Raw genomic sequence first — 24,876 nt, 5'->3', positions numbered from 1 at the left:
AATAATTACAAAACCAAAACAACACATTATGCCTCACCCTTCACAACATAACAATCACTGGTCAACCATATATTATAATTCAGAACCTCCCATCCCCTATATTCTTTCTGGACAAAAATTAAGATCTCTCTATACCCATCTCAATACTCCCCAAATGCCTTCTCAAACATGGGCTTTGCATCTTAGAGTTACAAAATCTACATTAAATTTGAATATATTTCAAAACCTCTATACAGCCCTCTTCCCAATTTCACCACCCCCCCTGAAAACCCATCAGTTAGCTCAACACAAATACATTAGGCCTTCTCCTGACATGCCATCAAGCATCGATTCCCCTTTTCCCCCTACCATCCCCAGTTCAAGCTCTCCCTAAGTCTATCAATATTCCATCCTACTAAGTCTAATAATTGTATGGTATCTTCCCCATCAGTTCTCTTCCTCCCATACAGCATTAAGCACATACATTTTTATGAAATTTTTTGACAGTTAAAAACCATTGGTGTATGAAGCTTCAGGATGCTGCTTATCATAATCAAAGCATAAAGGATGACTCCTTCCCAATCATATCTATCAAAGTTGTTATTCCATACAACCCTGCAATGATTTAGGTAATAGAGCGTTCACTTATAAAGTTTGCGGATGATACCAAGCTGGGAGGGGTTGCAAGTGCTTTGGAGGATAGGTTTAAAATTCAAAACAATCTAGACAAACTGGAGAAATGGTCTGAAGTAAATAGGATGAAATTCAATAAGGACAAATGCAAAGTACTCCATTTAGGAAGGAAAAATCAGTTGCACAAATACAAATGGGAAATGACTTCCTAGAAAGGAGTACTGCGGAAAGGGATCTGGGGGTCATTGGACCACAAGCTAAATATGAGTCAACAGTGTAACGCTGTTGCAAAAAAAAGCAAACATCATTCTGGGATGTATTAGCAGGAGTGTTGTAAGCAACGCTGATTAAACCTCAACTGGAGTATTGTGTCCACTTCTGGGCACCACATTTCAGGAAAGATTTGGACAAACTGGAGAAAGAGCAACAAAAATGATTAAAGGTCTAGAAAACATGACCTATGAGGGAAGACTGAAAAAATTGGGTTTGTTTAGTCTGGAAAAGAGAAGACTGAGAGGGGACATGATAACAGTTTTCAGGTACATAAAAGGTTGTTACAAGGAAGAGGAAGAAGAATTGTTCTTCTTAACCTCTGGGGATAGGACAAGAAGCAACGAGCTTAAATTGCAGCAAGGGAAGTTTAGGTTGGACATTAGGAAAAACTTCCTAACTGTCAGGGTGGTTAAGCACTGGAATAAATTGCCTTGGGAGGTTGTGGAATCTCCATCATTGGAGATTTTTAAGAGCAGGTTAGACAAATACCTGTCAGGAATGCTCTAGATAATACTTAGTCCTGCTATGAGTGCAGGGGACTGGACTAGATGACCTCTCAGGTCCCTTCCAGTCCTGATTCTATGATATCTACTCTGCTGATCATAGGCCAGTTTGTGGTGTAGGTGCATGAGAAGGGGGTGCACAGTAGATAGGCTTGTCAAGAAGAATTACACACACTGTCCCGTGGGATCCTGGCTCCCATGCAGCTGAAAAATGGACAGTGTGAAGCATCTTGTGCCATCCCTTTTCTTCCTGCATCTATGCAGAAGCTGTCTGGAATTTACCCTATTTTCGTATTAGAAATTGGCCAAACCAAAACCCCTAATCCAAATACTCACAATCTTTGGGAAGTCTGGAACAGAGTTAAGTAGGCCCATCCCTTTTTTCACCCCCTACTTGCTGTAGAAATGAGCAAATTTGAGTTCTTTGTTGTTTTGTTTTGTGTCTGTTTGTGGGGTAGTAGTTTTGGAGGAAGGCTGATTGTGTATGTCAGTATCAGGGGCCAGACCAGCTGGTGTCCTGCTCCCAAGTTAACTTGGCTACTGGGAAACCAGTGAGCCCAGCTGCACTGCCTTGGAACTGGCAGAGTTGCCATAGAACCTGATATGGTTGCTGGTTTAGCAGCCCAGCTTATAAGCCTGGCTCCCACAGCAGATCAACAGCTGATCAACATATACCATGCCTGCAGCAGCACTTGTCCTGCTCTTGCTTCCAAGCCCTTGCTCCAGCCTCCTTCCAGTCCCTGCTCCTCCTCTGTTCCAGTCCTGCTTCAACCACCTGCCCCATTCCTATCCTGCTCTGACCTTGTTTCTGAACCTGCTCCAGTTCCAGCCCTCTGCCTGTTCTGACTCCAGCCCCTGTTCCTCTCTTGCTTCTGGCTTCAATCCTCAGCTCCGCCTCTGGCTTATGACTGATTATCATGTATTGGCCCTTGGCTCATTCTGGACTCTGCCCCCGCAGCCTAGACCCAGTTCTAACTGGTAGGCCGAACTCTCATTTAAACCACTAGGCCTGACTACTCACAGTCCTGTCAGCAGAAATTTGAGCAGACCAATACAAAGGATAGGGCCCCCCTCACTAGCATGGACCCCAGTGAGGCCAGTTTTTCCCTGGCAGAACTCATAGGGGCTGTTCAGAACTTGCAGGCAGGTGTCCACCCTGCAGGTGCAGAATGTGTCCCCACAAACCCAGGTGGCTTCACTGACAACTCTGGCTCCAGCCTCCCAGGAGCTGAAGGCCCTGCTCCCAGACACATTTAATGGTGATCTTGTCCAGTTCTGAGTTTCCTAAGCCTATGCTGGCTCCTTTTCTTGCTACGTCCCCAAGCATTCCCCACAGACCAGGACTGAGGGCTCATCATTAGCCTGCTCACTGAGGAGGCCTTGGCCTGAGCCTCCCCCATTTTGGAACAGTTCAGCCGCATCTTGAGCCAGCTGGAGCAGTTCATTCAGGCCAGGTTCATTATCTTTGGTGACCCCACCGCACCTAAACCGCTGAAGTCATGCTGCAAACACTATGACAAGGATGTTGATCAGCTACTCAGATAAGCCTAGCAAGTAACCCATGCCCACATGGCAGAGCAAAGCAAAAAACAAAAACAGAACAAAAAAACACAAGGTCACTGCCAATCTGACCTGGGGAAAAATTCCTTCTGGACCCCAAATATGGTGATCAGTCTGACCCTGAGCATGGGAGCCCCAACCTTTAAATACTCCCCTGGGAGTAATCCCTTTAGCATGCCACGGGTCACATTTTTCCACAAGGGTGAGCCATGTAGCCTTAACACCTATGAGACAGAGAGAGGCCTTCAGACTCCAACATATCTGTCTCTTATTGTGAGCTCTGAAAAGCAAGTCCAGCCAAGGTAGATGCCTGTTCAGAGACTTTTCACACCTTCAGGGATCAATGCATGTCAGTCAGTATTTGCAGCTACAGCATGTATCCTTTTCAAAACAGAGTAGGTTTTAATAATCAACTGCAGTACAGCATTGGGAAGTCCTTAGATTAGCAAAGGTTAAGACAGTTCACGCAGGCCAAATGTGGCAACTGACATGCATATTGTTCACAAAAAGGCTACTGAAAATTTCCACTTTCATCACATCCATCTCCAGCTGTGGCAATCTCTGAAGCTTCAGAGAAAGAAGATTCCCTCCCGTCATCAACAAAAACCAAAAAATAAACCAAACCGAATGCATGAGAGCTGGGCAAAGGGACTCCCTTCCTGTCCTCTGCAAATTGACTGTCTGAAGCCCTGAAGCATTAGATTTTTAGGAACATAAAACATGAATAAAAAGGAACCACCAAGGGAGGCCCTGCCCCCACCCACAATCATCCCTATCATAAAATCCCACTAATATTTGTCAAGCTCTCTCTTAAAACTAATTGAGTGATCAGATTATGTTCCATTTTATAATCCTATTTATTGGCCAAGAAGATTCTGCACCTTTAAATTAAGCAATTTGTTTCTTTATATTTATTATCTTGGAGCATTAAGTGACAAATAGCTTCAAAACTGACAAATGCCAGGATATAAGGGGACTGTAATGTAGTGTGACTTTAAAATCTTGATGTTTATTAAGCTTTTAAATTGTGGAGGGGACAAAAGGATAATAACAGAGTCCACACCGCCGCTGTTTTTTGGATTTGGGGTGGGGGGTAAACAAAACTGTTCCCTTCCTTGGGAAAAACAACCTGCCTTAGTGTGGTTTTTCCACTTTGTAAATGATGGCTGTGTATGTCACTTCCAGATTATTACTAATAAAGCATTTACCTGTATTTCCACTACATATGATTTTCAGTGTACCTTGCTCTTGTCTGTACCACAACGTGGAAATGGAGGGCTGCTGAGATGTAAAGGTTCTAGAATTTGGTAACTTATCTTTATAGGTCACCTGTATGTCCCTTTAGATTTTGTAATAATGATTTGATTTTTAAAAATCATTTTTCTTTCCCTAGAACAACAACATCTGTACAATGCAGCTCCTCCAAAATTAAAGTGGTATAAGAAAGCTCAATTTTCACTTCCTCTTCCACTTTAGAATCATCAAAAGTTAGTATTCTCCATACAAAACCCCTTATTCTGTAAATATATGCAGATACCTGGATTCTGATACTCAAGACAGACTTAGTAGTACAGAGTCAATTGACTGTAGGAAATACCTATGGTGGATTTAATGTTTTACTAGAATATGGAAACCACTCTGATGTGATTTTGAAAAGTGAATCTTTTAATTAACGTTATTTTCCAACAGGTTGCTTTTGCTTGCATTTCTGTACAGCATTCATATATACTGTTCACGTTGTTTCTCCATGTGCCATACATTTGTTTCAACAACTGACAGAAAGCACACTCATCTATGCATTATAGCTATTGTTACAGCTTTTCCTACTTACCAGATGAACAACTTGAGCATTCATCATCCAGTCCCTGTAATCCAATTAGACTTTCAGATGGATGGGAAGATTGCCATATATCAATGAACTGAGCCACAGCGTTTTCTCTTCATTCCCATTAGTCATGTTCCAAAATAGATGATATAATGATTTCAGCAGTTACAAATACTTATTCAACTTCACCTCTTTCCTTGAAGTTTTATTTATTTCCATTTCTGTATATCTGGTAGGCTCTCTGGGCAGCATTATGCCTTGCTCTGACCTGAAGTCTGCTGTACTGAGACTCCTTTATGTTCTTCTTTTGTACACTACTTTTGAAAAAAATATTATCTCCCTGTTTCATGGGTGTCATCATAGATAAACTACCTGCATTGAGACAGACCATCAGTGTCACATTGTAAATCAGCCTGTAGGGGGCAGTGAGAGTGGATGACTGTACCTTCATACAAAAGCATAAACAATCATGCAATTTCCTTGATATGTTTGTTTTCTACTAGCTAACGAGGAAAGAATACTGGATCTCTACACTGTATTCTCATTCTCTTCCTATTTTAAGTCAGGATGCTGCCAAACTTCCATTTATTATTACTGGCCACCTAAACCCACTTATTTAGAAGCACAGACAATTTTTTGAAGTGGCATATAACTTTATGAAAGCACTTCTTTGGAATAGGATTCTCTGAGAACATATTTAAAAACGCTCATTGAGTGTCTGATGACTAGCAGCACAACTGCTTTTCCTAGAAAGATTACTTATGGCATGCAGACAGGACCTCAGAATATCATTCATCAATTTATCAAAAATCTAATATGCTGATATTTGATATATAATCCTGGACCACAATCAAATCAGCCAACAGAATACACAGTTTATGGCATAAACTTTGCCCCAGATACATTATAATGCCAGTTACTATTTATCCAGTACTACCAAAAAGAAAATAGTAAAGAGGATGTCTCTTATTAGCCTATTTCTCTCCTAACTATTGATGTCAACAACAAAGTCAAAATATCTGCAAACCAAATTGAAAAAAAGCTCTGCGGAGTTTAAATACCTGCTCTTGTGTAATGCCAACAGATCCTGGTCGTCGTCCGGGACCAAACCAGGGACTTCTGGAGCTTAACACATGAGCCTCTCTCGACTGCATGAGCTAAAAGACACATCTCTGTTATCTAAGGGTGTAGCAGGCTCATCAGTCTCTAGCTGGTCTAGCTGCCACTAGAGGGGAACAGAGTGCCACACCAACCAAGCAGGCATGGGTTATACTTGCTCCTACCAAAGTCAATGGCATGAGTCCTTCTAAGTGCAGTGAGAGCAGAATTGGGCAGTAACAGATAGATTATGCCCCTACAAAGGTTGGCAGCATCAGCCCTTAAATGAAGACATTTCCTCAGCTAGTATTTCTGTGTTGAACTTTATACAACATTATGTTATATATAACTTTGTTTGGAGAGTAAGCAGCAGCAGTGGAAATATGACATCATTGAATTCATTAACTAAACAGAGGAATCACAGAATAGGTACTATAAACGCTCCAAACTTTCTTCAGTGACAGAGGGAGAAGCCATGCAAATGGAGCACTGTTCAGCACCTAAGCAGCTACTGCTTGCATTACAGCTCCAGATTATTTCCTCACACCCCCCCGCCTGTATTTTATTTTCAAAAGAACTTTTCCCGATAATATTGGTTTTTCCCATGTGCAGCATTAAGGATGCAGTTTAAACATGTTGGTTTAACTAATCCATTTGGTGCTGGATTAAAAAAAATCTGCACAAAAGATAATTCTGAGTCTCAGACAGTTTTGTCTTCATGTATCTCCTTAAGGGAGAGAATTAAGATTGACAGTCAACTCTGACATTTTTCTCCTCCTTCACCTTCTAAGGCCCCATATAGCTAGCTTCCTGTCCTCCCTATAATGAAGTCCATCTCTCACTCCCCTCAACTTTTGCTTATAGGACCCTATATCTCTTAGTCTAGGTTTCTGCTTTCTGGTGGAACACTCAGAAGAATGTATATGTGATACAGTGTCTAGGCTCAATGTGGCCAAGATAGGGATATCCTCTGAATTGCCTAGTTTTTCTGTTAGCATCCCAAACAACATGTTATATATTTAAATGTGATTAAAATATGTGCACAGAAACTTGTTTTCCAGAATGAGACACAAAAACATTGAAGCTGAAGGACACATTGCTGTTTCATCTTCTATGGTCTTTGTAGCTTTCTTTCACTTTTGAAATTAGTACTTTTATTTCTCCCTCTAATGTTGTCAAAGGAAAACCTGATCAGAAAGAGAGTATTCAATACGTTAACTTTTTGACTATGTCAGTAATTGAAAAGTCTACATAATCAGAATATATTCCACCACTTGCTACCATGCTTCCTGGTTCCTACTCTGCAAATCTTACATGTGGTATTAATTATATGGCAGTGTTTCTCAGCTGAAAGATGATGAGGAAATTAGCCCAAGAGTAGGATGTCCTGCTTTTGAAAGCTTGTTATGATTGTTGGACCACACTAGTAGAAGATATGCAAGAACTGAAAACCACAACCAAAACCCCCACAAAAGCCAACTATGTATTTTAGAGACACAAGGTGGATGAGGTAATATCTTGGATTGGACCAACATCTGCTAGTGGAAGAGACACGCTTTAGAGCTACACAGAGCTCAATTCAAGACCTGACCCAAGGAAAATACTTATGAATTTGCAAATGATAAGCATTACTGAATTATAATGATTGCGATGTCTTAAACTATTCTGTTCAGAGGATGCATATTTTTGCTTAAAGTACAAATCTGAAATGTATTTTTAACAATGGCATTGTGGGGTCTTATAGTTATTTTCTCTGAGTGACTTCCGGATCAAATGTACTCAGTTTACAAGTAAAAATATGTTTTTCCTCACTGCCATCCCTGAAAACTAAGACTTAGGCCTAGTCTACATTTAAAATTTAGATATACATAGCTATATCCCTGAGCACCATAGCTATGCCAATTTAACACCCAGTGTAGAGGTGGCTAGGTTGACAGAAGAGTGCTTCCACCACCTGGAGAAGTGGATTACCTACAGCAACCAGAAAAACACCCTTCTGTCACTGTAGGAAACAACTATGTTATCGTGCTAGAGCACCATAGTTGGGCTGCTGTAGGACTGTAGGGTAGACAAGCGCTTGGGAGCCTCAAGCTAGCTACTTTCCTTTTCATGCATTATCATCCACGATAAGGGTTGCATAAATCAGATTTTGTCCTCAGCCACATCTGTGCAACCTAATTCAATGGGAATCAGACAGGTGTGGCTGGTTAAAATTTAGCATGCAGTTCTGCTGATAACAAACAAAAAGGAACTGCATCCATCTCTCTCTCAATTGTATTTTTTCCCCGGGGATAAAAGGAGCAAAAGGCAATTTAAAAGTATTTAGTTACAGTCTTTCATCCTGCAGTAAGTTCCAATTGGGCACACTGATGCACCCTTGTGGAGCCCCAGCAAAGTCAAAGGAGCATACGGGAGCATGTTCAGGCATACGGGTGCCATCCCACATTGCTTATTGCAGGGTCAGGGCCAAAATTAAGCAGATGTGATTCTGAACGCAGATCTCTTGAGTAAAAAGGTGCCATTTTTATACAGTAATTATTCAAAGTAGAACTTCACCTTAGTGCTCCACCTTTGGGCAAATTTATTGTTTATGGAATAAATATATGTTAAATAAAAACCTATGCTTTGACTGTGGATATTTTGTATCCACCAACGGAGGTTGGGAGGTAATTTAGCAGTACATGCAAGTAATCAACCCTTTTAGAGATCCTGTTTGGGCTCTGAAATTCTCTTTCTTAAGATGAGAACTGGATTGCGCACATAGTAGAGACTTTTGTTCTTGCAGTGATTATCAATTCTATTTTCAATAGGTAGAAACATCCAACAGATTTAGAGATGAAATGTCAAAAATATTTAATCATAAGGGTTTTGATATTGTTTAAAACTGAGTAGGGCCAGTTGAGCACCCTTATTTTCTATTCAAGTACCTGGCAGTTATCAAAGAATTGCAATTTAAAAATGTGTAATAATTCACTGAAGTACAAAACTACATCTCTGTTCCTTTCAAAAATATTCTCCCCATCGAAGTTACCTTACTTCCCACAGCTCAGGACATTACAAGTCCTATAACATAAGGGAGAAACTTAATTAAGTGCAAGTGTTCAAGTAATTGATTTTCTTTGGTTTGCAATAAGAGGATTTCACTCTACACTTAGATCTTCAGAGTGCAAAGACACATCTGGTCTTCCCAGAATGAGAGAATGCAGCTATGTTTTGAGTTCTGGGAAACCTTTAGAATGTTTCAAAAAGATCTAGCAACTTTCCACAGCAAACTGGATTACTCAAGGGATTGTTAATACTGGGATACAGAGCCTTTCATCAGTTCAAACATGACACGGCCCAAGTTGACAGCAATTAGACTGTCTGACAGCAATTCACCGATTTATATGCCATAAGTTTATTTTTTATTTATAAAATGTGCCCCCTACAATGTCTCGAGTAGCATGTACAAAATCTAACAAAATATACTGGTTTTTGCTATGAAACAACGTAAAAAGGACATCGCCCCAAAATATAAAAGTCCACCATTCTGCCTTAGAAAAAGGCCGGAGTGAACGGATTCATTTTAAAAGTCAATACACTCGACCACTGCTAGATTATTAAATTCCAAAGTCAAGGACTCTCCATGGACAGTGCATTGCCACCACTATACAGACTGTTAAATTTAAGGCTGAAGACCACACTTGCCTCAGTTGTTGTCATGGTATACAGAGAAGGAGGCAAGCTCTGAGATGGGATCCAAATACATGACTCTCTAAATCCAAATCAATTTGAATTGCACCCAAAGGTCAATAGGAAGTTAGTGCAACTCCTGAAGAACTGATGTGATATGTTCCCCATGAATGATTCTGTCTAAAAAGATGGACAGGCATATTATGCCCCAGAGGTAGCATCTGAAGTTAGGGTTAGAGTTAGGGTTAGGCTACTGCACTGCAGTAACCAATACAGAAGTCAAAGGCATGGTTTAGTGGGGTACAGTCCACTTGTGAAAGAAAGAATCATGAAGGTAGTATTGTCTAGTGGGCTGAGGATGGAGCTAGGAGCCAAGAACTCACGTTTTAATTCTGACTTTGCCACTGCCTCACTGTGCAGTCTTGAACAAATCATTTAACTTCAGTGTGCCTCAGGTTTCCCGTCTGTAAAAAGGGGATAATAATTAAATTAGCTACTTTCACAGCGATGTTGTGAAGCTTAGGCTACGTCTACACTTGGAGTGTGATTTCCTGGCTTGAGTAAACATACTTCTGCTAGCTCTCATCGAGCTAGTGTGTCACAAATAGTGTAGCTGTAGTAACATGGTCAGCGACGAATGGCAGCATAGGACAGCCTCCCTGAGTTCAGAACTGCCTGGACCCAGTGGGTGTGTACTTGGGACAGCTAGCCTGTCTCGCCGCTCACCCCTGTCCATGCCACCCCAGCTACACTTCTATTTTAAAAACTCTAGCTCACCATGGGAGCTAGTGTGAGTACATCTAGTTGAGCTAGGAATTACACCCTCAGCTCAAAGTGTAGATGCAGCCTTAGTTAGTGTTTGTAAAGCCCTATGAAAATATAATGCCCTATGTTAGTGATTAAAAATTATTAAAGGATCACAAACACCTAATCAGCCACAGAGGGAAAATTGTGCTCTTTGTCACCAACCCCATCTTGAATTCCAGGAGCAGCTGGGCTTAAGAGTATCCCCACACAGGGAACATTTTAGACAAACCTTCACGTCCAACCTTCCAGCACTAGGGCCTTGTCGCAACTAGGCTGTAAAAGATCATAGGTATAGATCATGTTAGCTTGCTTAATCTAACTAACACCTTCTAAAAGTCTAGGGTAGACAAGGAAGGAGTATTCTTTAACTCATGCTAAACAGGTGAAGTTGAAACCTAAGGGAGTGGGGGGTGCCTAAGGCTTCAATTTGACCATCGTACATGAAGAAGTGCAACTTCCTTGTCTTGACTAGAGTTTTAGTCAAATCTTTAAATCCTAGTCAAGACAGGATTAGAAGAAAGGTGAGCATCATTCTGTGAGGCCTTAGAGGGAGAAACTAAAAGGAACAGGGCAGTGGAATCCTAGGCATGCTGAAGACACCCAGGTGGCTATGAAGAGTTTGACTTCCTGCACTGGTTCTTCAAGTTTTAGCTGCCTCCCTCCAGCATGTCCTGTTTCTCTCTGCTCCCAGAATCTCATCTGTTAGATTTATTCTTTCTCCAGAATTTCATATTCTTTCCCCATTTTCAGGACTATTTCTCTGGGTTTCCAAGGCACAAATTCTATCTCTGTCTCTTGATTCCTATTATGATGAATGGCCCTCAGAGATTCTTCCTTTTGATTCCTTTTTGCCTCTAAATCCACTATTAGGTGCTGAAAGGAAATTCCACAAACAACAAATACAAAACAGTTTGTATAGTGCGAGTCCTATACAAGTTGTCATGAAGGACCATGAGGGCTAATAAACAGGGTGAAACTGATTTTTTAGAAGTAGGGGCTTGCTAAGGGCTTTAACAACTTTCTGAATAAATGCTTGAATACCACACTGTATTCTTAACCAATATACATGATAAGTATTGGAAGAACAACTACATTTCCACCAATGCCAACTTTCTGCAGCCCAGCTCCAACCAGCATTTAGACCAGGCTGTAAAACGGTTCGCACCTTTGCAGCAGCAGCCAGGCTTCTCTCACACAGAGTGTAATAAATTATTTCTAGCACAAGATGTAGAAATAAGAAGATTAATTCTTTTAACCGAAACGTCCTACTGCTGTTTGCATCACTAATACTAAATCAATAGTATCATAATCTCTCTAAGAAATCTCACACTCCTGGATCCCCAAACAAAACAAGACAAACAGACTTTGACTATAGAGCTGGAGCATGCTGTTCAGCAGAGTTTCAGACTTGAGAGGACAAGCCCATGAAAGCTCATGAACTCACATTCATCAGTGTATGGCTATTTGCCCCTTAGGCTCATTCTGCATCACAAGGCACATTAGTCTGGAGATGAAAAATTACCCCGAAATGTGGAAAATTGTGCCAGGAAGCCAGTTTATGATTAAAATTGCTCCAAGCCTGATAGTCAAGAAAGGAGCTCAAGATGTATATAAACACTCAGAACAAGATCAGTTCATCGTCTGTAACCTGGTTTTTATTTTAGTTTTGTATAAGGACAGCCAAAAGCTTGTTTGGTTTAACAGAAACTTAGAATGATTTGTGGTGGATCGGGGGTGGGGGATGGATTTAACCCTAAGTCTACACTGAGTGTTTAGTTTCTCTTGGAAACATACCTGGCTTCAGTTGAGGAGAAAAGGCAGCTTAATTTACCCAAATGTACATTTTCCCTTTATTTCCATGTTCAATTAATATGAAGAACACTGAAGGTAATCAACTGGCAACATATTCAAATCAATAAAAGAAACACATGAATCATCTTCAAGCAGGCATTCATAGTTTATTAAGTAGGAACAATAAATAAAAAAATGATCTAGTTGAATGGTGCAGTGATAAATACCAGAAACAAGAAAAAACTGTAAAATGATGGATTGGGACAGAGAACTCATGATACAGACCAGAGACTAGGATGTAGGAAAACAGAAGTCAAACTTTGGTAGGATATTGTAAATGAGACAAAGGATTTTGTAAATGAGAGAAGGAAAAAAGTCAAACTCAAGAAGCTATTGCACAATTTTAAGGGGACTTCTACCCCCATGTGATTTTGTTAACTTATGTTACCCAGGATAGTACAGATATCAGATAGCAATACACAGAGGAAACTTTTTCTTCCTCCACTTATTACAGGTAAGTTTTCAAAAGTATTTCATTTTTCTAGTAACTCACTGAAGTTCTGAAAGAACAGCACACATATTAAAAAGATTAGTTTAAGCCACAATTCAGAAGTTGCTCAGCAATTTTGACTTTCAAATTAAATGTATTTTGTTACAGCTTCCCCCTAAAAATCAGGTGATAAGAACTATTCATGTGATCTGTAGTTTCACGGTCTCCACATAGATACTTTGGATGGCAGAAAAAGCATCAGATATAGTGCTATGTATTACTAATATTGTTTTCTGTGGTTTTATCTTGGAAATGTCAGTCTTTTAAAACAACTCAACTTCTTTTTAACTGCAGTCTATGAAATATGGGCAAGTTGGCAATGGAATGAATCATAGTTAAGGGCTTGATTCAAAGGAAGGAAATTGAAAGATTCCCATTGACTTTAATGGTTTAGGATTGGACTGCATATTATATAATAGCATTCATCTAAGTAATTCATTCTGTCCAGAAGTGTCTGACTGCCTTCTCCCTTTCCAACAGTTTGATGCGGACAGGGACGAAGAGGAAGTTTTCTATGACATAAGCATGGCAGTTGACAATAAGCTATTTCCTCCCAAAGAGGCAGTGGCAGGTGAGTTACTGTACAAGCAAAAGAAACTGTTTACTTTCAACATCCAATGTAGCAGCGATTTCTGTTTTTCATATCCATCAAATATTAACGAAAACACTGAAACAAACTCTTGACTACTTCCCCACCCCCTCGAAATTGCTAAAGCTGAGGTGATATCTTTTATTGGACCAACTTCTGTTGGTGAAAGAGATAAGCTTTCGTGCCACACAGAGCTCTTCTTCATGTCTGGGAAGGAAATCGTATGTTTCACTGTTTGAATGGGCAAATATTTGGAGAACTGACATAATTGGAATCAGCATGGCTTGGATATGAGATCTCTGTGGGGGACCATAGAAAGGCACAAATTGGGTGTGTCACCCACAGAACAGGTTGCATTCAGTGGCTCTACAGATCGCGTAGACCCACATAGCCAAAAACCCATTGCAAGAGGAGCAGCAGGCAGCATCTGCTACTCCTCCCAGTACCCACATTAGCTGTCAATGAGCTCCGCAACACATGTTGGAGGATTTTTCCCCCTCAGCCCTTCTGTGTTAGAGTGAATTTTCATGTGAACAGGAACCTTGTACCTGCCTTTGTCCTCCTTCAAAATAGGATTCAAAAATGAGGTAATCCCGTCTCCAGACTAAGAGCTATCACTTCATTAATTAGCCTTTTCTCCATATCAAACATGGGCATCAGACCAAAGAGGTTACAGTCAGTTGGGTACCTCTCTTTTTCAGACAGCGTGTGAGGATTAATAAAATAGCAGGCAATTAAAGGCTCTTTGCTTATTTCAATAATGTTTGTAAAGGTAATTAGCCCCAGTTCATTTTGTCTTTAAACTATTACGATAATTGCAGATGTAATTTGGTTCATAGTGGCTAACAAACAAGACATTATTTTCTGAACACATCATGGCTTCACATCATCATATTTGATATGCCAAACCTTGAACTACTCTTACAAGATCCATGTGCAACCACCTATACAACAAATATTTGGAGAAAGAAAGCTATTCAGTGTGCTCCTAGATGATAATGATATTCTTTTTCATTGTGGATTCCTGAGATATATTGACTGTTGCCAAAAGCAACAACCTGTCATGAAATTCCACCACTAAAGGTTGCAATAAATTTTGTATTAGAAACATCTTACTGAGAGAAAAATGGAACTGTTATTTTAATACCAATCAGTTCTCTCTCTTTTTTTTAAATTATCTTTCCCTGGAAGATGACTTTCTAAGTATTTCTCTGACTTGAAATGCTGAAATGTAAGACTTATTAACTGAGTTAGACCATTCTTCAAAGAATTTCATAAACTAAAAGGACAATTTGTATTAAACCTAATTTTTTTAACCATGTAGACAAACCTAGGTTTCACAGAATTTTTTAAAAATTATTTTTATGACAATGTCAAATGTAAAAAGCGCAAATACAGTTGTTCTTAAAAAGATATATTGTGTGAGGATATTTGAGCCAGTTTATGGACTGCAAATAAAAATAATATTTAAGTTTGTGTGGGAATATATTAATACATTTCTGAAATACAAATGGTCCAAACAGCTGCTTAATTAACTTGCATCAATGTGATTCTGCTACCTTTTAATGGCAAATTAACAGCAGTTAAATTTAGACAGATCAGCATAATTTGACTCAATGATACAAATGAATATAATAAATTAACACTGGGGTACATTTCTGTGCTAGGATCCAGACATCTGTTATACGTAACCGCCCATGAGTTATACCTCGATAATAGTTTTTCACTAACAGTTCTGTGCAAGTCAGCTTCATTACAACAAAAGATGGGTCAAAATTTGAGCCAAATCTTTACTAAGAATGAACTCTCAATTTACAAGATAGCATAAATGCTGCCCTATGTGTTGAAGATGCAAAGTTTAGCACAAAAGCAAATAGAATTGTCTGAAATACTTTCTTCCTTCAATAACTTCTTCCTCTTTGTGGAGCTGATTATTTAGCTAAGGGAGCTCCAATAAAGAAGTAAACTGAAATCTTTAAAAAACTGTAATAAAACCCTTTCCATTTTTCCCCTTTGAAAAACACAGTACACAAGAAAATTAACTGATTTCTCCCCAACCCCCATAAACACGTACATGTCAAAACTGAAGGTATTTCAGATTATAAATGCACCTTTTCAGATCAGGTCTTAGTTTTTGCATTCTGTGACCCCATTCCAGCATAGCATTTAAGCATTTGTGTAACTTTAAGCACATGAGTAGCCCATTGAAGTCAATAGAATTATTCAGATACCTATGGATAGCTTTGATGTAAATTGTCATGTGCTTAATGTTACGCAAGCATTTAAATGCTGTAATGGAATGGGACAATGGAATACAAAATGATCCACACCACCTAAGGATGTAGCCCTTTGTGTTAACCATGTGCTAAAGTGCTTTGAGGCCTATATCTGTGTACAAGTTTAACGTTAGAAAGAAAGATGCAAAAAATAACAACATGAATTAAACCTTGTTTATGATTGCAGGGTATTACCAGACCACTGCTATATATAGACTAGCCGTGAACATGCACTGACATTTTAAAGAAAACATTTGACAACTCTTTCTTCATCCACTTATTTGCCTGGTCCTGAGTTCAGAATTCTTTGTTTCCCCATTCATACTGATGACAGCAACACCAGTTTAGCATAAGCCTCCTGAAACTTGGTACAGAAAGTTTTAAGCAAAGTTGGGTTGAGACTTAGAACATCCACCCTCCCCCTGACTTCCCCCACATCTTTCAAGGTCTTCTGGTGTGTCAGTGGCAATTCCCACCCCCATCCTCATCACTTCCATTATTATTATACAGGTTGAACAACTGGCCCTCTCCCACTCCCATCCTCCTGAGTGAATGGCCAAGCCTGCTCTCTTCCCCTACCATCCCTGTAGTAGCAGGTTTTAGTGTGGGTCCAGCAAGTTAGGTGTGCTCCCCCTTACAGTACAGTTAGACTGGCAAACTACCTACCTCATTCTCCATTGGTACTGCAGCAATGGTATCCAAAAGCTCCACCAGGCCCCTACTGCTTTTCCTTATTCTCACAATAGCCTGTTACTACAATGTACTGCAGGGAATCTCTTTTAGGTTTATTTCATTTCACTCACCAAAAGTATAGCTCTCTGTAGAATATTCAGAGAGTGACAGATGGTTTTCCTTTTGCTAAGTTCTCAGTGAAAACAAGAAAGAAAAAAAACCTCTCAATTTATCCTACCCTTTCTTGAACCTTGCAAAAGAGTTGGGGCTTCTGCAGTGAAAACAAGCCTCACAGTTCAAGTTAAAACTGCCATAGACAATTCACCATGTTAAAAAATACAGAACTATTATGGCTTTTCTAGTTTAAAATATATTATGTGTGACCGTTAACTTTCAGCCCAATCTTTACATTAAAAGTTTGTGGTAGTCTATTTCCCTAAAAAGTACTTAGCTTCTAAATCCAATATTTAATGTTAATGTTCCTAGTTAGGGAGGAGATATACTGCTCACAGTAGATAAGGAATATTAGTGATAGTTAATCAAATATTTTACAAAAGTGCCTTTAAAAATAATTGGCAGTTCAAGGTAGATCATTCTCAATCAAGATTCAGGTTTAGTTGAATTATATACATTATCAACCTTGGTGTAATATTAAGATTGAGACTTCAGTTGCATAAAATACAAGAAACTTAATTAAGCTTCTCATAGTAACCTTAATTCTGTCCTCTTGCACCTATCTATAAAAACAGGTATTTTCATTAGAAGCTCACAGAACACCTATACCAAGGTACAGAATGCAGCACAGGTGCATCTCTGGTTATAAAGACGGGGAAAATGTAATCCCTTTCTACTACATTAATATAACAAATTGTTAAAGTGTACAAGAACATTTTTTTTTAAAACCCCACACAAACAGATGGTGGGCCAATCCATCCCTGGTGTAAATCCCATGAAGCCAACAAGCTACATCAAGGATGAATTTGGCCAATTATAATATGGATAGCAAATTAAACAGCATTGACGTAATCTCCTTTTACAAAGCTTTATGGTTTTATTCATCATGCTATCCAGTTCTGCTCCTCATGTTCTCTCTCTTATTGTTCATCTCACCACCTACAGAGATTATTACTATGTAAATGTTAAAAACAAACAAAAATAGCTGATGCTTAAATGGGTTGGGAACTATGAAACAGTAAAGCCTTTGGGGACAGTGAATGATACAGACAGCTCTCCATATACACTGTAAAGTAAGGATTAGCTTTAATAGCGAAAAAACCATTTAATCAAAAGATTAGTGGCAGTGTTAAGACTATGTGGTCAGTAGTACCTGTTCCTCCGAAGATATTTTGCTGCATGATCACACATGCAACCCACCAGAACAGCATTCCCACTTCCCCATCCATAACCCTGACTGACTGATGACAGCAGGTCACAACAAAAATTATATTTATTAGCTGCTCTAGTGTTCTTCACTGCTCCCAAATTGGTAAATGGTGCTTAGGCCCTTTGCAGGCTTCTTGACAGCTAATTTGTAGCTGCAATCTAGAATGGACTCAAAATTTGGGTCCTAGATTTTCTCATTATTTGGAGTTTGTTATAACGTTAGGGTTTAAAATTCTGTAAATAAATGGCGTGATGACAAGTTGAAAGTTAAATAAGAGTAGTAAATTTTGTTTTTAATGAGTCTACTGAAGTGATAGCAAAAAATTAAAAGATATACTGAGTTTATGTTATCAGGAACTCAAATCATCTTGTAACAATGTGCCCTTTGAAACTTTCACAAATCCCAAATACTGGTGGGCTGTGATGAGCTATGAATGGGGCTAAATTATTACTCCAGTAGAGGGTACAGGGAACCCTTCCTTTCCCCAGAACACAGGGGACTGCCATAATCCATCTGCCAGCACTGGGGAGTTGTTGCTGGCAGAACTGGTGGTCCCAGAATAGATGTTTCTGGGATGCAGGTGCTAGGACCCATGGCTCTATCTTGTATGTTGGTACCTCTGGACTAAGAGATTGATAGATGTCCTACCATACCAGTTTAGCCTGGGACACCTCCAGCACCTCTGGAGATATTGAGCCTTATTTTTCCAGTGCCCTGAAGTCATTTACACCAGAGCAAAGCAAATGTAAAATGCAACCATTCTGATTTACTAGTATACACAAAGTAGATTATGTCTTTCTCAGTCTATTGAGTACCATTAATTTATCTCTTTGTGTATAAAATTATTTTATTCTTCACCAACTTCATAGTTAATTAAAATTCAGGTAACATTTTTGTAGTGCATTACACAGTGTACAACACTTTGCAGAATACATGAAAGGCATTGTAATTTAGACAGTATACTAATCACATTAGAGATATCTTTTAAAAGCTACAACAATCCTAATAATGAATGGTTAAAGAACCATCACACTGATTGGTATTCTTTCACATACAAATGACTCCTTGGATAGGTTTTGTTTAAAAAAAAAAAAACCACATATATGGACAACGAGAGAGCCGGATTGAGATTGGAAATATAACTATGTCCCACCATGTGAAGTGAAAACTGCTAGTCCATGTCTGAAGTTTCCTTTCCTTTCATACTTTAGGGCCAAATGTACTTGATCTGAGTCCAATTCTGGATTCTGGAGATATCGCTGATACCGAATTTGACTTTGAAGACCAGGTAATTGCTTATATAAGTATCTCTTCACACACACCTGCACTCATACCCCCTCATACCCTAGTCTCTTCACTCATTGCTTTCTAGTTTATGTATATGCTGTGTTTTGCCTGAGCAAGACGGATGAAATGAATATTTACACTTAAGGGCTTTTGTTGTGCCATGTAAGCAAATATGTCATAGTGAAGTAGCTATCTGGTTATGGGACAGCAATGAAGATTACTTTGGAGTTCAAAGCCCTATTCTCCATCCCTTACATTTTGCAGTTTTCTCCATGCAATTCAGAATGGTGGCACATGTGGTTCTGTTATAGACAAACAGAAGTCTGTCATGCTCAATTTCCCTGCCTCTCTAGGTGTATCCCATTTAGAGTAGGAGCAATGGTTAAACATATTTTAGAGAGGAGTTAAAAAGAAAAAGGTGTGGAATATAACCAAAACCAAGCAAACACATTCCCCACTTGAAAGTGTTTATGTTAAGAGCAACCCTCCTATTGTTAAATTGTTAAGAGCAACTGCAATCTCATTCCTATTGCGGGATCAAATTCAGACAGCCTTTTCCAAGTCCATGGAAAAAGAGGTGGTCAGATGGTGTGTCACCCTACTCCTTAACCCATGGAGGTATGAAAGGGCAGGACCTAGAGTCAAAGGATGGGCTCAGCCTGTTTATAGTATGTATATGCCCTGCCCTAGTTTTCCCTCCTCTCTCACAGGCTACTCCTGCCATGGCAAAGCTAGTCTGGAAGGGACTATGCATAGAGCCACAGCCTGTCACAGTACAGGTCCACACTAGAGTTACAGTATGACACTCATCTGTTAGAGAAATGGAAAAGGGCATGAATAGTGTCCTGTTAAATCTTCGCTGAAGACTCTCTCCCTATTGCACTAGCATATTTTAAAGTTAGATTTTTATAATTCTGCCTTTCACATTTTCATTTCCTCATTTGCATATTTGTTCTTGGGTTTTCTTTTGCCAAATCTGATGCAAACACCTTCAAAGTCTAATATATTCTACCCTCACTTACTCCTACTCCAGTTTTACTCCCAGTTCTTCCCTTTAACTGTTCTTTACAGCTCTCCCCATTCCCAGCTTTTGACTCTCTCTCACTTCTGTACATCAAGCAGCCTTGCTCTCCCTTCCAAACCTTCCTTAAAGCACACACTTCCTCCAGTCATTCCTAAGCTGGCCTCTTTACCAATAAGCTCCTTAAGTTTCCTTTGTTTTTTCCTTGTCTTGGTTAGGTCTAACTCTTTAGGGCAGGGAGAGGGTCTGTTAGCATTGTAATGCAGAGTGTACCATTGTAGTACTATACAAATCCATAAAAGAATAATCATGCATTTTTAATTTTTAAATGACGGATGTGTGTGTTCCCTTGGCAAAGTATGAATCCCTGGAGAAACAGCACCCCTTAGTCCACAATCTGTGTACATAAAACCAAATTATTTTAACTGGTCCTTAAAAGTGCAGCTCATGGTTACAAAACAAGATTAACAGGAAAAAGTATATGAACTTGCTAATTTCATAGTATTGGGTCATTGCATGTATGGTTGAGTTTGGAGGCAGAGGGTTAAACTTATTTGTTTTTTAGCCATATGTTTTGTTGAGAAGGCTGATATGAAACCTTATACAATTCATTAATTGCAAGTCTTCCTCCCACTGCTTGCGGTTGACTGTCATTCCTGCCCAGAGCAGCAAATTGTCAGGTTGGCAGAGAAGCAAGATTGTTGTCAACTAGGGAAAGAAGGAGAGGAAAAAAGCCGATTTGAAAACCTCCTAGCTATAAGCACCAGAAACATCTGGTGCAGTTTTAAAGCAGCTCATTGATAATGACTGCCTTAATCAGGTAGTAATATGGCCATTGATTCAAAGATCAGGAAAACAGGTCAAGTAAAAAAAATAAAACCCACAAGACAGATTTCTATTGCTGCTTATTAATGATCTTTGTTTCTCTAAATCTGTGATAGGCATTTTATAGAAATGCATAGAAGAAACCCAGTTCTATCCAGAAGCACTTACAATCTAAATTTAGGCATGACACAAATGAGGGAAATATATGAAAGCAAGGAAGAGAGAGATTAGGATAAGGGTTACAATCATAAAACCATCCAGTTACTCAGTGAGTGTACGTACACATCTGAAAGACTAAATTAGAAATTATCCTCAATAAAAGAAAGTAAAATGAAGTAGATTACTCGACTATGTGGAACTGCTTGTATTCAGTGCTGGAACACATTTTGACTAGGACAGTAACTTAATATCCCAATGATTTACCACATGACAGATTATTTAGTAATTGTCTCAAGCACCAACACCCTCTACAGTGGGGCTCTCAAGTGAGGTAGGCATGCATGTCTAGTTACAAGTGTGTCATGTGAGGATGTTATTGCATAAAACAGCTATCAGGAGGAATGTGAGGGCTAAGTGAGTTGGTTTCCAAGCAACCTTATGCAGCTGAGCTGCTAATATAATGGTTGAGATTTAGCAGAACATCTTGGTAGCCACTGAGCAATTAGAGGTAGATGCATTTGTGGGTTACTGCTATATGGCATGTGCTGCTTTCATTGCGGCAGATCCTCAGCAGGGACTGTGCAGCACTTGGCTCAACTGAAATGGAAGTACAAATATGCCCTTTGCACCCACTAAATTTTGGGGGGGGCTCTGTGTCAGGATGGTCCGTGAGGTAAATTAGGGCAGCCTAAGGACTTCATTATTTTATGCCACTTGCTAATGGCCCGCCAGGGGCTATTCTGGCAGCCAAAAATTCTCTCACACACCCTGTTACTGGCAGCCAGGAGGGTGAAGTGGTATAGGAACCTCTAGGACTATGCCACCCAAGGATTCCTCTACATAGAGGAGATCCTCCAGTGTACAGCTGTGCTGACTTCAGCACTGCTTTGCTCCACTGTGCAAAGCAGCATTAATTGCAGCTCAAGATCTGGCTCTCTTTTTTGTAGTTTTAAACTGATTCTGTACATTTTACACATTTATAATGTAAATTAGAACAAATTGCTTATAATTAATCAATAAACAAGCTGACTGTTCCCTGCTTGCTATTCACGAATGCTTTATGAGCCTGAATATTTGCACCTCAGTAAGATCCCAAAACATTGTAAGGCAACACAAGGGAGGCCACCTAAACTGAAGAAATTTACAAAAGCAAATTTCCAGATAAGAATTACATTTCCATTTCTACTCATATCTGGAACTAACAGGTCTAACAAACAGATTCTGTGTCAGAGATGGTGTAGACAGGTATTTTAGAAACACTGTTTAGAGAACAGTTTTGAAAAAAGACCACACAATGCATCCAGCTCATAATGTCTTGTGAAAGAATGAACCAAATTCCACTTTGTTGCTTTACCCATATCTTTTATTGATTCACTGTCCCTAAAAAATCTCAAGACGACAATTTTTAGGACTATTCAGATCTGACTATTCCTCTTCTTCTGGGCTATGATTTCTAAGCCTGTCAAAAGGTAGATCCAGTTACAGAAGTCATGCACTGCATCCTATGCCAAATCATGAAGTCTGAACTGCAGCAGCTGAATTCCCTTCCTTTGCCAAAAGTCTTTCTAAGCTGGCGTCCTGATGGGCAGATCTTGGAGTTGATGTATTCTGTTTAATCAAACATTTAAATATAAAATACCTCATGTTGACATATACTAGGACTGTAACAATGGGCCTGCCAGAGGGGTATAATGCCCTTGTAGTGTTGTATATAATGAACTAGAAATAAAAAGACATTTATTGTTAAGCTAGAGGAGCACTTCAGATCCAAAATATTGCTCCTGAAATTTTCAAATGTATTCATTAGATTAAGTCAGAACTCACTCAGCTAAAAGATCATAATACAACAATGTGGAAGAAGTGATTTATTCATCGTTCTTCTCATTTAGAAATGTTTTACTGCAGCATTTAAAACTGCAAGCTCACTTTAGAGTTAATGAGTATTTAAACTCAACAAGAATATTCCCAAGCTAATAATTTTATCTTCATTTGAGAGAAACCATATCTACAACCTTTTAAAGCAGAAACTCCTTGTCCTAAACTTAAAATGCTCAAACATCTCAGATTCACCCTTATCTTCATTCTCCATCTAATTTGCAACCATAATTCCAGAATGAGATTTGTGATTCTTAGGTTTCTCACAGAGATATTTCTTCAACGACACCATTTCCGCAATTTCTATTTCAAAAACCTTGGATCAAACAAAGCTCCAGCCTATCCACTGCTCCTCATCTAAGCACCAACCTTTAACTTCTATGTTGGCCTCTCTTTCTCCATTAACATCTTTTAATATCCCATGCAGTGAACCAATTAATCTAATTTGGATACATTACTCTCCTTTGATAATAAATCCAAATAGAAGGTTGCATTATTTAAGGCAATCAGATCTAGTGAAACTGCATTTACTTCACTGAAGTTAGTCCACTATCATACCTGGTATATCTCCCGAAAAAAACAAAACAAAAACAAAACCACCATATGGGTAGGCATGGACTTCTACATGGGAAGCATTCCTAGCAAATGGAAGAACTACGGTTGGATGTTCCAGCCTCCTGCTAATTCCCTGCAATTAGAGGAGGGGAGGAACTGCTGTTTAGTCAGCCAAGCAATTAGGGCTCCTTTTTTAAGGGAAATGATGGCACCTAATGATCCAACTGAAAAATAGAGAGCTGGAAAAAAGCTCCTGCTATTTCTACTCATACCAGGACCCCATCCTTGGTTTCTCATCTTTGGAGGTGACAGGATTGCTTATGACAATGGAAATATATTTTTATAGTATTCTCCCAATTTCTAATAACAATATTTCTAAAAATGAGTATTTCTATTATCTGTTTTATTTAATAAAGAAATATTTGCATTACAGACAATGCAGGTGTGTGCATCTGCACGTGCAGTCTTTGATAACAGAATTGCTTTCTGGCATGGCTATGTTGTCCTACTGCTCACTGTATTTGGTTATGCTTACTGCTGAGTTCCTTGGCTTTGCCAGAGAATTAGTTGCTATTGTGCCATTTGATGCTAGGACTCAGACATGTTTTATCTTTCAAAATTCAGTAGTTATTTTGGAGTCTATCATTTGGTCCAATTTGAGTGCATTCAGGCCAAACAAGAATATAGATTAATTGGAACCAGTGAATCATGTCAAAGAGCTTCAGAATGAAGTAGCAGATTATTTTCTTGTGAAGGGCAAAGCTTTTATGGATGGCTTCAACCAGCCTGCAGAGTAAGAATATGCCCTCATTAGATAAAGAAGAATTATGTCTAGAAAATAGGTGGAAGTTTACAATCTGAATACATGCTAACAAAGCAAGAATTAGTGAAAAACAAAACAAAATAAAAACAAACCCTACACTCCTGGTAACCTAGGAGAACATGCCTTAGTCAAGAGGATAAAACCCAGACGGACAAAAATACTTTGAGGAAAAATTTTTAAAATGCTGAGTGCAATTTGCACACATATTTTTTGCCACAAAATAAATTGCCAGCTCAGATGCAGGTTTTTTTCCCCACAGCAAATCACCTGATTATGAGTGCAAATAACATTTACAAAATGGAGATGGCCAAGTATGTTTAAGATAAAAGAAAAAGTGTCAGAAATATATCAAAAAATATATCATGAGTTCAAGCAATCTCCTGTATTAAGCAAATTGCATAACCTGATCTTTGCTGCAAAGGAAAAATGTTTTATAATTAGAAAACGTTCCAGGATTACTCAAAAAGCAACAAAGAAAAGAAGGAGGAAATAGAGGGAAAGAAACTCTCTCAAAAACAGAATTACATTCTACTAACCGAAATAGCAAATTCTTGATTAGAACGTATGGCAACAACTCTTCAAGAGGGCTACAAATAAATCTGTTAGTCTTCAAGGTGCCACCAGACTCCTCGTTGTTTTTATGGCTACACTATCACTTCCAGCCCAGAGTATGTAAAAAATTAGGTTTTAGGATATGCAAATATAAACAGAAAGGTATC

General features: G+C 39.1%; 1 protein-coding gene across 2 annotated transcripts in view; it reads left to right on the top strand.

The window, feature by feature from the left end:
• The window catches only part of AK5 (adenylate kinase 5), a 148,868-nt gene that overhangs the window by 64,145 nt on the left and 59,847 nt on the right, over positions 1-24,876 (top strand). For both annotated transcript variants that reach the window (XM_048859822.2, XM_048859823.2), the window contains exons 7-8: positions 13,172-13,262; positions 18,824-18,900. In XM_048859822.2, coding sequence (XP_048715779.1) covers positions 13,172-13,262; positions 18,824-18,900 — 168 coding nt within the window. The remainder of the gene's footprint in view (positions 1-13,171; positions 13,263-18,823; positions 18,901-24,876) is intronic.

The sequence above is a fragment of the Caretta caretta genome, chromosome 8, assembly GCF_965140235.1.
Source record: "Caretta caretta isolate rCarCar2 chromosome 8, rCarCar1.hap1, whole genome shotgun sequence".
Classification (NCBI taxonomy): domain Eukaryota; kingdom Metazoa; phylum Chordata; order Testudines; family Cheloniidae; genus Caretta; species Caretta caretta.
The sequence above is the reverse complement of the archived record's forward strand: the minus strand, read 5'-3'. Positions and strand labels throughout refer to the sequence as shown.